Source organism: Meleagris gallopavo, chromosome 1, assembly GCF_905368555.1.
Source record: "Meleagris gallopavo chromosome 1, MGAL_WU_HG_1.1, whole genome shotgun sequence".
In the NCBI taxonomy this organism is placed as follows: Eukaryota; Metazoa; Chordata; class Aves; order Galliformes; family Phasianidae; genus Meleagris; species Meleagris gallopavo.
This window is the reverse complement of record NC_139404.1, coordinates 22,850,529-22,867,778: the sequence shown is the minus strand read 5'-3', so window position 1 is coordinate 22,867,778 and position 17,250 is coordinate 22,850,529. Positions and strand designations below refer to the sequence as shown.

The following is a 17,250-nucleotide window of genomic DNA, read 5'->3' as shown; positions in this document are numbered from 1 at the left end:
AAGACACAATGCTCTGAATTTTGTACAGTAACTTTTAAAATTAGGTATAGGAAAAGGAATTCTAACAGGTAATTATTTATCCAATTAGCAGCACATAGAAATCTACCCTCAATAGCATGGGGAGATTTTGTTTATCACTAAGAAATATTGCTCAGAGTTTAGTCTTATAATAAAGTGCCATTGAATCATGTGTAACTAAGAACAGGAAATGTGAAAAGGCAATATTTGCTGAAGTACTTAAAATTCAGCTGTTAAAACAGGAATTTTAGCTTATAATTTCTTAATAATATTTTAGAGTTAAGTACTGTTTGGGATTTACAGGTGCTTAGATTTCCTAAGCGTAGTTAATTTATAATGATAGGTCTGGTTAAGAAGTGAATTCCACTATGCTTACACAATCTCTTAAAGCCTGTAAGCTATGATGGATTTTTTCTCACAAAACATTTGCAACAGAAGACGCTGAAAGCATCTGTCTGCATGACAGTGTTGTTCTCTGTCTGGTAAAATTATAGCCTTATGTATGCCTGATCCTTTAGTCATCCTGCAGACAAATCCCCCATTGACCTGAACAGCACAGGACTAAGCCTTGTGCCAGACTGTGGAGAAAATGAGATACAGCATATTCTGCACACCTGAACCATCGTTTGGCTCATTATTGTCATGGAGCTAAACGGGAGCATCCACAGAGTCCCTGGTTCAAATAATATGTGGCATGCACAGCTTTGGTATTTCTTGCAACTGTATAGAAACATATGTTGCCATAGCTACCACACATTCAATTACATTTAATGATTATTCTAATTCATCAAAGCTCTCGGATTATTTGGAGGACATAAGCAAGTTTTCTTCCTGGGGCTATGCACCACCTGCTTTAGCCTCTGGGTTGTCCAAACAAATGCTGATAATGAAGCTGACCTGCAAAGGGTGGATGCTTTGAAAGATACTTTCTGATAGTCTGCATATCACAACAAACTGGGTTCGGCCAGTTCAGTGCAAGGGCATTTTGAAAAGATTTTTTGCAGGTAGGATTACACACAAATGTCCTGTTCATCCACCTGCGTTTTTTTGTTTTTTTTTTTTAACAGAAGAAAAAGAATTTGTCTGTTTCCTTTCAGGATTAACAGATGTCTCACAGCATGGTTGGAACAATAGTTAGAACCAGATTGTTGGATGCAGAGGAGGCCTTAATGAGTGGATGCTCTGCATGTGCAGATTTGGTGGTGATGTTCTGTGCATCCAGCAGCCTGGGATGCATTGGATTACAAAGAATCCACAGTTATCTTTCTGTCTGAGATCTCTGCTGCATTTATGGGAGAGCATCCCGTTCAGAATGTGGCACGCAGAGTTTCCAGAGTGTGTCTGCTGACGCCTCCAGTGAAGATCACAGGCATCAACACTCATTTTAATGATATGTCTTTCAACAGTGCTGTGATTTCACTGTGAAGGAAGTAGCTGGAGTTAAACAGACTTGTGTGATTCCAGTGATACTGTCTTGGCATAGCTCATACCTGCTTGAAGTCAGAGATTTCTTGACTGAAAGCTAATATGATTGTTATAACTGACTGACATCTTTGAGGATAATCTACATTTTATATCTCTCTTTCTGTACGAACACAGGTTTGCTTTGACTCATTTTCCTCTTCTCCTCTTACATCAAGTCTTAACTATTCTCTTAGCAGACCGGTTTCTGAGTATTTAGGTTAATTTTCCTGGTGCAACCTGTATTCATCCACCAATGTGATGTTGCTATCTATCACATTCCTGACATCCTGTTCAGCCACACCTTCTCCTAGTAATAAATATACATTCCCACATGGACACTCAGTCATGGATCTAATCCTTTTCCTGATCTGCTTTAACTCTTCACAACAAGTTCACTCAAGAGTGAAAATTGAGATGTTTTGAGACTCAAAACTTACTCCTTCAGAGGTGAGGTGTGGACACCCTTCTGAGTCTTGTGCTATTTGAAGAAGTACCTCAGGGCATTGACAGGTATCTGTTTCATCTAGTTATGCTGACTGCTCTACAAGAGTCTGCTCTGACTCCCAGCACCTCCTTCACATTCTCAGAACATCAGCACAACAATAATACTATTTTTGGTCTATCTTATATTTTTATATGATGCCTAGCATCAAGGCATTAAGACATTTTTACATCTGTATGTCATGTTTGAGGGCTTTGGCCATGGCTCTTCTTTCTCTTTTTTTTTTTTTTTTTTGTTTGTTTGTTTGTTTTTGTGTTGTGTTGTTGTCTGCTATTGGAATACAGTTAGATGAGATTAGAGCGTGTACAGCTAGAAGAGAAAGTATTTATCAGAATATTAGTCATTATACAACAAAGACTAATGTAAAATTGCCACATTTCCCAAATCAGTGTAGCTTATAGCTGAATCTGCTCCTTTCAGTTGGAAATCCCCATCGTAACTGATTCCGAAATGGTATAATATATATTTTGAAGAGAAATAGTCTAACATGATCTACTGTGTATGACCTAGTAGAGCCTGCTTGTTATTCTGCTAATGGTGTTTTGTACTTTTATAGAAATGTACTCACCCACACCGCAAGTTAATGATATCCTTGCTTACAAATATCTAAGAACTACTCTTTAAATAGATATACATCTATATAACACAGTGATGGACTCATGAAGTGAAGATTAAAGAGATGTGGATATAGACAAACTAGAGAGATTAAGAGCTTTTGCAGGTTGAAGAATTCTTGTTTAAAACCTCAAGTTAGCCTACTTTAGAATTAGGTCAGATTGTAGTGTAGACTGTCTTCCAAACTATAAATAATTGTGTGCATGTTTGTGCATTAGAGAAGGAAAAAGAGGGAGAATCCAACAAATCCTTCCACTGCCAAAGATCCTTGACTTCTGAGTCATGTTGTGCTTGGCTTAAAAAGGTTTCTTGTGGCACAGTGTGAAAAGAGTTGGAAATCCCCTTACATGTGAGAGAAGCGCTTGTGCAGTCCAAGCACGAACAGCAACTGTTTACAAATTTAATCTGCAAAACAGCTTTGAGAGATCCAGAAAAGAACATAAAGTATCTTCTATGTGTGAATTTAGAACAGCTTCTGTGCCTACCTAATGATTCTGTGCAACCAGCAGACAGGGCATGGAATGTTCAAGTTATTGTTGTGTGCATTCTCAGCTCTGCCACCAGATCAGGGTATGCTCATGTGAAACAGATTCTGTCCTCTGGGAGCTTTTCTTGGGACATGGTTGTGGTTCATTTTTTCTCACAGCAGTCTCGTAGGAGGCACTGGATTCAGTCTCTAAAATTGTTCCTGAAAGGGATAGATAAATAGAGATCTACTAGATGAGAAAAGTTTTCACCACATAAAATCTCTTAAGGCACGCTTTGGAAACATCTTCTTAAACATGTTATCTTGCGTTGTCTGAATTCTATTTGTCTAACCAACATTCAAGGTAGAAGTGTTAAAGCATCAAAAAAAATAATCAAGTCAAATAAAAAAACAAACAGCAACCTCTACTTACAGGATGACAACTACCCCAAATGCCAGAGGAGGCAGGAAAAGAGGCACACCACTGTACAGAAAACAGAGTTGATATTGTGTTATGGCTCTGTGGGGTTTCTGACTCTCAGTTTTACATTTTTGCTCCCTCGTATGCGTTTCTGGTTGATTGTGATATTTACAGATCACAGGCAGTTTCACTGGCAAACCTCAGTGAACCTGTGTTCTCTTCAGATTTGAACTTCTGTCATTGCTTACGCGTTTTCTTTAGCAGGAGGAAATGTTAGTTTTATCCACTAAAAATGGGGCAATAGTATTGAAAATATATACCTTCAGTTCTGTGGTCTCAACGTACAGAGACCCTTGATTTGGCAAAGTCAATAGAACGGCTTGAAGCAACCCTGCATTTAGCTTCTTTATTCATTTGCAAGTTCAGAGACAGACTGCTGACACCTCTGTTATCCTTATGGCTCTTTCAGCTTCCTTTAGGATGCAGTGCTTCCTGTCACACACAGTCCAGGACTGTGTTCAGATTCTTTGCCACCAAAATAGCTCTTTTTTAATTCTCTCTGAAATGGAATAAAGACCATCTCTTTACAAATAAGGCAGCAGTTGCACTCATTGATGTGTGTGTTCCTTTGGTGTAACTTCTAATTAATCACATTTATGGAAGACAGAAGTTAACCAAGACATGCTGTGTAGGAACAAACCACATGAAAAACTGAAGGAAGCAAAGCAGGAAACTGCAAGAAATCAGGAGAGAAACTATTAGCAATTTGAACTATAAAGTTAAGCTAAAGAAAGTGAGGATAAAAAGTGTTATATTAACTGTGCAACTATAGACATTTATTTGTACTTTTTTTCATTGAAACAGATAATGTTTGCTAAATCAGAATTTTAGTACTGAGCTGTCAGGCCTGCTCTCACAGAGAGTTTTCTTGAGTTCTGTGAAAAGGATCTAAAAGCCTGCAGCCTGGCTGTATTCTTTGCATTTTGTTTTTGGTGTATATAACTTCTAAGTCACATCTTCTTTTCCATCCAAAGATTCTTTTTATAGGTGACTCAACTAACAGAGGGATGATGTACTATCTAATAGAAAGAGTGAATGAGACTCTTCAGGAATGGCAAAAGACTCATGATGTTAAATGTTATGATAATATCAACGAGGGAAAAACATTTATCAGTTACTCCTACTATCCCCAGTTTTGGATGACTGCAAACCAGAGACCAACTTTTGAAAAAGCGCTAGAACAGCTGCTGCAGAGGTACTGCATAAACTCCATTGCTGGCTTGTTTGTGTTTTATTCTATTCACAAATGTGTTTAACAGATTTTGGAAGTAAAGTAAGCAAACAATTAAACACAACGTGTTCAGGCCGTATTGTGTGGTTGAAAAATAGTAGAAAATGACATCAGGCCTCTGATCAGGGTGCCAGATACAGTTCACTGAAATGCAATGCAGTGCTGTTAAAATGTTTGCCATCTGTTTTAAGGCAATGTGTTGTTTTTTTCTTTCTGGGTTTCAGATCACGTCCGCTGGAGAACACAGACCAGACCGTACTAATTGTAGGTGGCGTTCAGTGGCTTAATTCCAATCACCTGCAAATTATCCAAAAGGTGTTGAACAGGTAATGTTATGCACTTAGTGTTATTCCATGTCAAGACTTGATATGATAAATTATGAGAAAACACCAGAAATTTTAAATGCAAATATTTCATTTGTTTTCTTATGGGTGTGGACTTAACTGACTTTGGAAGAAAAATAATGCGGTGTCTTTTGATGTGCATGTTAAGTAAAATGTGTGTCCTGTTTTTATCTTTTTCACTTGCCAAACAGAGAAAATCTATCAAATATCCTGGTAATTATCAAATCCATAGGGATGGGCTTTCACCTCCCAGTGGATGGAATACATTCTTTATCACAGGTAAGTAACAGTATACTTAGAGTGCATTGTCACAGAAGACTTGTTATTTCAGCAGTCATTTTTTCTGTTTGGTCAAAGTATGTTACCTCTTCTGCTAAGCAACTTCTATGTGGATCAAAGAAAGAATGGTGTTTATATTTGTTAGTGTGACTTACTGGTGTGGATTCAAACCAATTAGCCTTATTTCATGAATTCCACTGCAATCAGAGTCATTTGAGGCACTGTGCTCAGTCAGCTGTGCCAAGAACTAGAGGAACATCCAATACTAAGCCTTATGGCAAAGTTGACTGCTATAGCAATAACTTTGACCATGTTTCTTCACATTGATTCCAACCACTTTTCCCATAATTTAGTTATCTTTATAAACAAAGAAAATGGTTGGAATCCATAAGAAGAAATTCAGCAAAGATTACTGGCAGATAGTGTAAATCTAGAAAGGAGTGGACAAAATCTGACAAGGCAGCCTCTATAGCAAAAATCACACGCCAAACAAAGCAATCTATTATGGCTGGAAGAAGAGGGCAGATTGCTCTCTGTACCACATAGAGCACAGACCCTCCCTAGGGTGATACAATCAGGCCAAGCGAGTAATATAGCAGGTTGAAATCATGTCCAAGACTTCTCAGAGTAACAGATGGGCTCATTTCAATGCACTGTATAACTCATTCAGTTCAATATTTTTATTTACGATTTTGTTGTTGGGAGAGAGAACACGTGAAATACGTGGATAAGACAAAGCTGGGAAGCACTGCAAGGTAGAACAAAGTAATTAATGCCTACCACCAGCTAGTCACACCTGTTGAATAGAGAAAATTCATAGCTTTGCTAGATTATATAGTGCACTTCTATGACACTGAGTTCTGCTGTTCACCTCTTTCTTCTTAGAAAAGTGGTTGGAATCAATGTGAAGAAACATGGTCAAAGGTATTGCTATAGCAGTCAGCAGAGTTCAGACCTAGAGGGAGAAAGGAGAACTTTGATCTTATGTAGGTGGGGCAAGGATAGAAAGAGTATTAAAGGCTTCCAAAGGTTATTTTTGTTCTTTTTCTCAACCAGCAAATTCAGAAAACTCCAGAAATCAACTTAAGTGTGCAATTCACTATCTTTTCCTTTTCAGTATTTGAATCATACGTCAAATTACGCATGTAGTTTGGATGCTATGGACTTCTGGATTACCCCAGCTACTCTCAAAGCCCTTCTACCTGCAGTGTCAAAATGTGCTGCCTAGACAAATTTATAGCTAACCTTTCTATTCTTGGTCATCCTGCAATATGTTGAGAACAAATATTCTGTTCTTTGCTATGACTGTGTCTAAGATACCCATGCCATATATTCCTTTTTAAACAACAGTCTCACTGTCTTTGTTTTGAATCTGAATTTATACTTTACAAGAACAATTTAACCATTTGTTACATAGACAATTTCATAATAGGATTTTTTTCTGAAATATATTAACAAAATGTATATTAAAAAATTACTCAGTAATTATATTTTAAGCAGCATTGAAACATTTCCATGAAGGAAAGGAAGCTGGGCATCTACTGAAAAATAATTACAGTTACTGCTAATTTCATTTCTAGTTTACATCTTCTCTAAATCAATCCAATTTGTTGTGCAATTAAAAGAAAATATTGTACATTTTCTTATAACTATTTATGTGCTGCATAACCTGTTTTAAGGAAATATATATAATTAAATTGTTTTGTCCAAAATGCTGTTTTACTATTCATTTCAATGGCAAAATAAAATGACCTTTAAAACTCCTTTTGAAAAACTTTGCAATATGTTATCTGGAATGCAGGCAGAAGTACAAAACTTGTGGAATGAAAACTTGGTTATCTTGGAGACAGCAAAAACATATGGCTATGAAGTTGTTGACACATTTATCATCACAATGGGACGATACAAAGAATTCCTGCGGGGGAAGTGCGGGTGTCATTTCCATGAGGTAGGAGTTTATGTATTTCTCAGGTATTTATGAGAGATTTTAACTGCTTAGGAGCTTAGAAACAAAAACGTATGCAAATAGAGTTGCTGTTGTAATCAGAAGTTAGGCCTGAGTAAAGGCTGTAGAGACAGCAGCACACATATGGTGACATTTGGCCACTGTGTGGACCAAATGGCATGGCTGCCCAAGAACAGGCTGAGCTGGTGTGGTGGTGGCTCTTTGAAAGAAAAACAAGCATGCTCTTCTAGAGAAGTAACTTTGGAAAATAGTATTTTATTCTTTCCAGGTTCTTACAGGATGTGCTATCCATTATAAATCCTTACTATTGATGCATGTACTCTGTTTTGTTTTCACAATAGTTCAGTCTCATAGGTTTTGTCCTAAGCCTTCCTAACTAGCTAATTGACAGACTCCCATCAAATCATGACTTTAAAAATGAAAGGCTGCTCTTATTTCTGTATATATGTTTTCATATTTCTAAGAAAGAGTTATCTGGTATCATTGCAATGACAGGTTAAATTAACAGAAATGGTAAGTCATTTGTTCTCATTCTCACCCAAGTCTCTGATTTCTTTTTTGTATGAGGTCTGTAGAGAGTGAGCACAAAAGGGATGTAGTAAAATATATGAACAAGAAAATTGAGAATATATTCTTATTCTGTTTGTTCTAAGGCTGGGAGTCTTCACAGCATATTACAAGTGGCAGGATTCCATGGATTAAACCAGAAACAAATAAGTAAACACATTATTATATTCAGACACAAAATCCGTGCCGAGGAGGCCAAACCAATGAGAGTTTGAAAAATAAGATATTTAAAGTTTTTCTGGTTTGTCTGAGATGTCCTTTGAGTACGCGGCATGTGTTTTTACAGAGAGAGCTCTTCCCTATCGGCAAGATTTTGAACTTTTTGAACCCTACATGTAACAGTGAAGAACTGCATCCCTGGTCTATCACAAATGTACCTGAAAACAGAGAATATAATTTCTGATGAGTAAGGTATTTTCTGCTGATTTGGCATATGGTAGTTCTGAAGTGTCAACAAAGTCATCAGAATATTCCAGTAGTTTCCAACTAAGTCCTAGTAGCACGACACCAGCTTGTTGGTATAAAAGGCCACTTCCCAGATTTCTATTTGCATGATCAGTGTGTTGAAAATCTGAGCATTGCTTAAAAGAAGACTCATGAATATTACATTACTCTCTTTAGAAACTGGGAAAATCTTTGAGGAATAAAGAGGACATATCTTTCCAGGTGCTTGCTAAAAACAAAAAAAAAGAAAACAAAACCAACCAAACAAAAAAAAAGCCAACGCAACTTACTTCTGATAAATATGTATTTCTTCAGTGAAAACTGCAGTTGTGCACTCAGAGATCACCAAAAGCACCATGCCTCAATTCATTGCTGGATCCAAGGACAGATAAGCCTTCTGCATATCTATAGATAAAATTATGTGTAGCACAGTAAGAAATTGATTGTGATGCTACAAAGATCCTTATTCTTATGAGCTGAACCTGAGTTGTCTCTTTATCAAAAAAACTAGGAAATGACCACAAATTTTTATGTTAAAATCTGTTTAGGACCATGAAATTTGAACTGTCATGTTTTTCAAGAAGCTTATGCTTCCCTTTGCATGACCATAAGACAGATGGCAAGTACACTTTCTTTCACAGCATAGAATGAAAATATGAAATGAAAAGAAATTGTTACTGAAAAGTTAAAACTGGAAGAAAAAGAAAAAGGATGCAATGAAGGATGTCTCTTTGAAATCAAGAGTTAATGATTTCATGGTATTTCACAGTCAGCTGGGGGCTTTGTGTCAGTAAGAAATTTCTTAATAGAAATATCAGGAGTTTGATTTCTGACCAGAATAATGACACCAGCAATCTGAAGTATCATTTAAGAGACAGAACTCCATTATTTATTCCTTCTGGAGACAATCCTACTTTTTAAAAAAATTAGAGTTATCATAATAAATTTTAAGAAATTGTCAACAAAACCAATGAAATGTAAGCATCTTTCCAGCATGATTTTAGCGATTTATTGTCTGTCAAAAGAAATGACTTAAAATGAGAATGACCACCAAATGTTCTCTGAATCCCTCAAGAGAAGGACAAAACCTTTTGCTTAATTTGCCAAGTCATGCCTATTTTTCTGTAAGCCCTGCTCTTGGCCAAGCCTGTCCCCAGGACACTGACCACATGCAGAGTTAGCACAGAACTTCTGTAGAGCTTCACAGCTACAAAGGTGAGCTGTGGCACTCAGAACAAGGTAGAAGCACTGATTCTTGCTGTAAAGAAATGTCACAACAGCTGTGATGTATTTCCCTTAAAGTTCCAGAAGATGGAAATATCTAATAAAAAAGGTTTCCTTCTTTAGGCATGCACAATATGCACTGGAAAACAAGATATACTGTGGCTAATTAAACTTAGGAATAGTTTAAACCAAGCAAACTGAAATTCAATGCTGATGAAACTAAAATTGAACAAAATTCTAGAGTATCCTTTTGGTGTCTGCCAGTTGAACCCTAGCTTAACAGGCCTGACCATTTTTTTGTAGCCTGTATTTAATTTTCCTAGCCACAGCACTCATATTAATAAATATAAGGCTTTGATTTTTCTATTTAGACATTCCACACAAAGGTACAATGCCAGGGTCAAGACAGTCTACCAGACAATAAATGTGTTCCCAAAAAAGAGAAACAATCAGCTGTGCCTAGCTGGACTCTGTTACAATATGTTGCAGTATGAGGCTGACTGGCCTGGGAGACATTTTGGAGTGTATGTGCTGAGAGCAAGCCTCACGGCTCGTTTCTACCTCAGGCTTCTCAGCACTCATATGTTTTCAGTCCTTTGCTTTGGCCTCTGTCCTGTTTTGGGACCAAACACAGTGTACATGGTTAATTAGCTGATCTTTTAATTTGCTCTGCTTTATACATTAGGGAGGGATGAACACAGCTCAGCCCAAGTGGAGCTGAGATGATGAGAATAAGTCACAGAGCAGATATTTATGCAATGGGTAAATAGTTCCATGGAGTAAATGCCTCCCTCCATTTCACCCAGACAGCTACATCGAGCCCCTTTTTGCCTACTGCCCAGATGTGGGTGTCTTCGTGGGTCATTGCTGATGCTTTCCATTTCCACCAAGCTTTTCAGTGAAATATAAGACTTCAAAGTGAAATATTTCAGAAGCTTTGTAGGTGGAAAACAGCAGGGCATGATCAGCCATCAGCACTTCTCATGCACTTTTCCATCATTTTGCTTGAGCTCATGTGCAGATTTGGCCTTGCTTAACTGCCCGAGGATCTAAACAGAGAATGTGTGTTTCTGGGGAAGATCAGGGAAGAATTTGGCTTGTAGAGCTGTTATTAATGAGGCTTGAGAGGCCAGTGTGTTGAAAGAAACATAGATGTACCCAGGAGAATCCATCAGCCACCAAAAACCAGACTTGATCTTTGACGAAAGCAAAAAGAAAGTCCTTGAATGTTTTTGATACCTCGTTAGTTTTAACAGTTTTGTCATCAGTTTATTTCTACATCCTGGCAAATGAAGTTTCATCAGGTGCTGGAGCAGTTTCCACTAGAAAAATGGCATTTTTCCTCTGAGGTTGGAGCCAAGAACATTATGTAAAATTCCAGAACTTTTCATGTTGTATGAAACCAGATGAGGTGATTAAACCTCCTTTTTACTTTCACTTTCTTTCTCTTAAAAAAATGTCCTCTTAATCTCCCAGAAGACAGCACCCCTCTGTAAACTGAAGCAAGGCACAGCCATGCAGGAATGGAAGGATGTCTATTCTGTGCAATCAGAAAACAAGAACTGAAATGCATTCATTAATTCTCATTTGGTTCTCACTAGCTGGTCAAATATATCCCCTGTTTGTCCTGATAAATTATTTGAGTTCCCACCAACACACTTCAGAGGGCCTTGGGTCGTGCTGACAGCACAGAAATCTGTAGCAGATAGGCAGTGAGTCTAGACTCATGGGAAATTATATTGATCTGGGACAAAAAGTCTTGCATAACTCTGGATCTTTCTGCCCAAACATACTTCTAGTTCTGTACACATATGCAAACATGATTTTGTAATTACCTCATGTATCAAAAATGCTTATGGAGAAGTAGATTTGCCAGCAGTCATAAAAATCTTATTGGAACCTATTTTTATTCAGATTTATTCCCAAATTTAGTGGCAATGAAAGCATGGGCACAAGAGAAGAGAGACAAACAAGCTTGGTATTTTGATATTTTAATAAGTGCTTGGCTTCTAAGTGAACATTAGACTGCATTCTTTGGAGATTATGCCTAACAGGAATGCAGTTTGGGTGATTGGTTCAAGGTGGCATCATTTTGGAATAGCTGTAAGACCTGAGGCCCTAATTTAGAAAAATGAACCTGTAGTAATTGCCTGAAAAAAAATAACAGCCCTTTGGCTTATCTGTATCAAATTGGTCTGAGGATATATTAATTTTCTACTTGGATTATTCCTGGTCTTTTGTTAGTTCAGCCATCTCCATCACAGACTTTCTGCTCTGTCTTTCAAGCCTTTGAACTTATTTCCTTCATTCACATTTGCTTCTGTGTGAGTTATTCCAATGCATTTACTATGAGCCTCACTACGTATGAACTTTGTTTCTGTTTGTTCACTAACAGTAAATAGATGGGTTTTTGTTTGTTTGTTTGTTTGTTTGTTTTTCTCCTATGCTATAGTTGATACAGCAGCAAAATTGAAAGCCATCAGAGACATAAGAAATAAATTAACTGCCTGGCTCCGTTGTTACTGGCTGGGCTGGAAATCCAGCCCATCCTCCATCCTCTGTACTCCATCTTCCATTGGTACAAAATTCTGTATTTTTATTAACTTTCTCATGAAGTTGCTTCACTGTTTATCAGTGACTGTTTGTTGACAGAGCCCAGGTTTTCAGTATCATGAGACTTCTCCAGTTATGAAGCTCCTGAGAACCCTACCATTCACTTCCTCACTAGTTCCATAGATATTTCCTTATTCCATACATACTGAACATGATAATTCCAGAGATTTATGCATACGTAGAGGCCCAAGGGGGACAGTTCTACTCCACTAGGTTTCTGAACCACATCATGGTTTTGTTAGTGTGATGCCCTGAACATCTAAGCAGAGAGAAGTCCATTAAAATGCAATTAAGTCACTACTTGGGGAAACAAAGCACAGCCCAGTTCTCAGCCCAACATGGAGCTGAGCCACTCTTTCATCAAGACCTGAGAGTGAGGGCATTCTAGCAAGGCTTGCAGCTTAGAAACAGCATAGGTTCCTCACTTACTGGGAACTGAGAACATCTGGACTTAAATATTTCTGCAAGTCAGGGCTGTTCTGAGTTTGTGTTTCACAAGGTAGATGTGCAGGCAAGCTATGAAATATGAATTTGATCATTCTGATCAAATTATCCCTAATGAAGAGGGTCTAATATACTGACGATATTACAGAGTTAACCAAATGAATGTGAAGGAGATACAAATTTAATTTCAAAGCTTAATACGATCTTACACTTTAATTAGCATTTATTGCAACAAGTTGACCCACTAAAATAACATTTGTAAGCAAATTGCAACTCAAGGTAAGAGTATCAGAACCTGCTTTGTGGAGAACTGCCTCAACATTTGTGTAGACACAGCTGTGTATCCTTCTAGGTGCATGCAGAAAGCATTCACATATGTCACTTCTTTTGCAGGTGGTGAAATACAATCCTTCTGAAGAAAGTCCACACATAACAATGACGTTATCGAGGCACTATACACTGGGGAAATATTTCAGCAGTCAAAGCAAGCTATCACAACTGCAGGACTATGCATCAAATTCTCGGTCCCCATATCATGTCCAAGGTCCAATAAATCAAGTTTATTCTGAAATCCTTCTGAACAGGCTCTGTGCAAGTAAGCGGGGGCTTGTTAGCACGTAGCCTCTCCTGAATGTAGCACTAGGACTGGAGATATGCCACTATGTGAGTGACATAGAAAGACCATGCTGAATTTATGAGACACTTCCTTGATTGCCTGCACATGTACCAACAGAGTTTGAAACATGGCATTTTTCCTAACATGTTATGAAATCAAGATACAACATTGGAGTTTTGTGGTTTCAAAATGGAAGATGGAGGGATGCAAAGAGAGAGCAGAGGGGAAGTTACTTGAACTGTTGCCAAATGCTAGAACAGCTGTAGCTCAAGCAACTGTTTATTAATGATAGTAAAGAGAGAGAAATATATACACTTGAACAATTTGGAAAGGATTGCTTTAGCTCTTACGCACTATATAATTTTCTATTTATAGAGACACTGTAATATTTGAATGTATTTAGAGACTGGTTACATTCCATTTTAAAGAGTTTTATTTTATGTGGATGGGATCCCTGTCAGTATCAAAACTTTTCTATTTAGACACTTGGTTTATAGAATTTGAAAGTGCCCTTTTGAACTTCAGTGTTTTTCCTGGAAACACTTCCCTTCTTTGTATGTTAAATGCAACAGATGTCTACTCTATTTTTTGCATTTTCTAATGTTAATATAGAAATAGATTTCTTAGAATTGAGACTGATTATAATTGTCTTAAGGTAACATGTAAATTCGGTGACTATGTTAACAGACTTATTTAAGGTCACAGTTTAGATGAATGGCCATATGCAGGAAGGCTGCCCTTCATCACTTCCTATTGCAGAAGGCAGAACACAGAAAGGCTGCACCATCCTCACCAGCACTGTGACAGTATTTAACTCTGGCCAGATGACCATAACAGATACTTTAAAAAAATATCTGATCAATCCAGGACCTGATACGTTTTGGCACAACAACAAATGTCTTAAGAGGAAGCAGTATTGTTTTCGTATGAATTAAAAGCATGAAGATCAATTGAAAAGTAAAAAAATAAAAAATAAATAAATAAAAAATCAAGTACGCACTAGAGAGGGGAGTCAGAACCAGGTAAGTATGAGCCTAATAAAGGCTCCACTGGATTCTCTGGCTTGCTTCCCCCTTCACAAATTTACATATAATTCTCCACTTGCTTCCACTCTCTTTGGAAAAGGAAGCCATAAGCAATGTCAGTGAAGATACCAATTATATCACAAAACTAATTACTATCTTCTTGGCCTTTGTAGCAAAGAGGGGCTGCCATATGTAGAAATAAGACTAGAAATTAATGACACCACATTTAGAGTTCACCAACAAGATCTTTAAACACAGTCTGTATTCCCAGCTACAGTATTGTGAATTCTTGCTCCTTTGGATATGTGAAGTCATGCAATTTGGAGTCCTGTTTTCCTAAGTAGTCAGAAGATTCTCAGAAAGAGGATTTGGTACCGTCTAATCTAGGAGACCTCCCACAATGTTAACAAAGCTTCTAGTTTAGGCAATGACATTATTATTAGTGAGACAGCGTGAATATATATATGTGTTTCTCTATAATATGCTGCTGCTATGCTTACAGTAAATGTCCCTGAATTTCTACATAAGGTTTTTCCTGAAATAGAGCATTATAGGAAAGACAGAGTCAGGAGCTGTACATAAATACTGCAGATGTCAGTATTTGAGACAGGGTCAGGAGCTGTACATAAATACTGCAGATGTCAGTATTTGGTTTTGAGCAATGTGATTTTCTAAGGAATATAATTGTATGCAAATGCCATAAGATAATAAGCTTGGGTTTGGAACTGTGCACAAGCAAAAAAACTGCACAAGCTTTAAGTCAAGAGCTTTCATATTATGCCATTAGTATCAGTTGATGCAAAAGGCAGCCAGATATAATTGTCATTGAGATCAACAGTGATAGGAGTAGTACAATTCTGCTTCTTTAAGATTATCTTTGCTCATTTAAATTCACATGCTGTGGCTGCTATTGTTATGTACACAAATGTTTTTAAGGCATAACCTGTGTTTATGTGTTTGTGGTTTGTTTTTAATCAAAGAGTATGGCTGAAGCATCAGCTACAGTGAGAAAAAGAGCTGACTTCGTCATACTGTAGCTGATATTGGCAAATGTGCAATTCATCACTTCCAGTTTCACCACAAAATGGTTTACATGTGCTGTACACACAGATGTCTTAATGTTTTCCAAATCTTAATATTTTTCAAATGTAGCAAGTTGGAATTCTTCTGTATGTCTGCTATTTTTTATGTATCTGTGTAGGTATTTACTTGTGTACAAATTTATTGTTACAATGTGCAAACCAATGTTTATTTAAATGAGTTGTTTGAATATATTTTTTTATCACTGTATATGAGCCATGTAATGTTAGGAATAAACAAAGGGAACGCAGGTGCCAAAATAGATTTTTCACTATTTCACTCAAAATATATATCTATTATCTAGAGGTACATGAAAGAAGAGATTTGAGATTGACATGGAAACACTGCTTGTTCATACACATCAAAATTAAGACTAGGACAATAAAAGGATTACTCTGTCTGAATTCCAGTGAGAGCACATGTGCTGCTATTATTGTTTTGTTCTAGAATTATCTTGTCTGCTATGATATTTTGCCAGAATAAGCATTAGAATGTTTCAATTGTACTCACTGGCTCATAATATGGTTCTTTCCCCATATATTTGCCTTAGTCACATTATGCACCATTAAAATGGCAAAAAAAATAAAAATAAAAATAAAAAATCATTGTTAAGGTGAGTTCCTCTTAGTACAGATATGAATAGCCCTAAAACCAATGGAAGGATTGGTACAATCAACCTAATCAACCTGGGGAAAAAGTGGTGTTTCCTGCTCAATTTCCAACCAGCAACACATCGAGCTTATAGTGGAACCAGGATATACTTTAAACTACAGGTGAGGGCACTAAAACTGTGCTGTAAAAAAAATAAATGCCTGAAATACAAAGCAATAATTTCAGTCATTATTGCATTCCTTTGAACTTAAGCTGAAGAATGATGTATGATCATTCAGAGAGTTACTCACTGTCTTTCACAAATTTTGCAGTTATTTGAGTTTTAGCCTTCTAGGATAGAGAGCCACCAGGACCAAGTTCATCTCAATGAGTATCTTTGGAATAGCTGTCTGTAATAAAAAAAGATTTCCCTACTTGTAGGGAAATACCTTGGCAAGTCAGCTCTGCCATTGGAGATGTTGTATTTCAACTAGCTTTATTTGACAAGGAGCTGAAAGAATGATCTACAAATACTGTTTTTACACTTAATATTCATTTGACAATGTTATTCTTTAGAATAATCTTTTTCACAACATTAAATGTAGGCCTTCTACTTTACTTTTCTCTTCTGTGACATATTGAAGGGACATCAAAGACAATTTGTTTGCTTAGTGGGTGGACTGGTGGGGCATCCGATTACCTCAAGGTTGAAATAACCACTAATAGTTATGCTTCTGTTGCTATGCTGAGCCAAAGAGAATGCTTTGAAGAAGCAGATATGTATGATATTAAGTTGACTGCAGTCCAGGGATCTTTCAGATTACTTTTTTAGAATAAAGCAATTTTTTAGAGGTGCAGCGAGCTATTTGGCATAGAGTCAAGCTCCTAAACAAGCCCCTGTAGTCTCAGATGAAAAATATAGTTTGCCTGTTAGCTCTGCATCTGGCTTGTCTTACCTCATTGTTTTGACTGTATGTACCTGCTCTATTCCACTTCATCCTTTCTTTCTGATGACATGAGAAGTTCCTCTTTCACCTTAGAGACCTCAGCTTTTGGAAATCTGAGAGAAGATTGTTGCAAATACAGGGTGATTCTTCAAAATATCAATTGTTATTGTCTTAATGTTTTTGTCATTTCCAGCAGCAAAAAATCTACTGGGTGCAGCAGAGGTAAGCACACCTCTTCTGGAGGGCAGTCATTTTCTCTGATGAATTTAAAACAGCTGTCCTGTGCTGAGTGCTTAAAGTGCACTAGCACTGAGCTCTTCATAGAGCTTGCCT

At 37.2% G+C, this 17,250-nt stretch overlaps 1 protein-coding gene across 5 annotated transcripts in view; it reads left to right on the top strand.

Annotated features, from left to right (window-relative positions):
• Positions 1 to 15,788, top strand: part of CPED1 (cadherin like and PC-esterase domain containing 1) — a 142,841-nt gene extending 127,053 nt beyond the window's left edge. For 3 of the 5 annotated variants that reach the window (XM_010706395.4, XM_019612394.3, XM_085218744.1), the window contains exons 20-24: positions 4,521 to 4,741; positions 5,002 to 5,103; positions 5,313 to 5,400; positions 7,202 to 7,348; positions 13,052 to 15,788. In XM_010706395.4, coding sequence (XP_010704697.1) covers positions 4,521 to 4,741; positions 5,002 to 5,103; positions 5,313 to 5,400; positions 7,202 to 7,348; positions 13,052 to 13,279 — 786 coding nt within the window. In that variant the 3' untranslated portion in view covers positions 13,280 to 15,788. Of the gene's footprint in view, positions 1 to 4,520; positions 4,742 to 5,001; positions 5,104 to 5,312; positions 5,401 to 6,517; positions 7,161 to 7,201; positions 7,349 to 13,051 lie in introns of those variants that run through there. The other 2 variants (XM_019612395.3, XM_010706403.4) reach the window with 2 other exon arrangements.
• Positions 15,789 to 17,250: the final 1,462 nt, after the last annotated feature.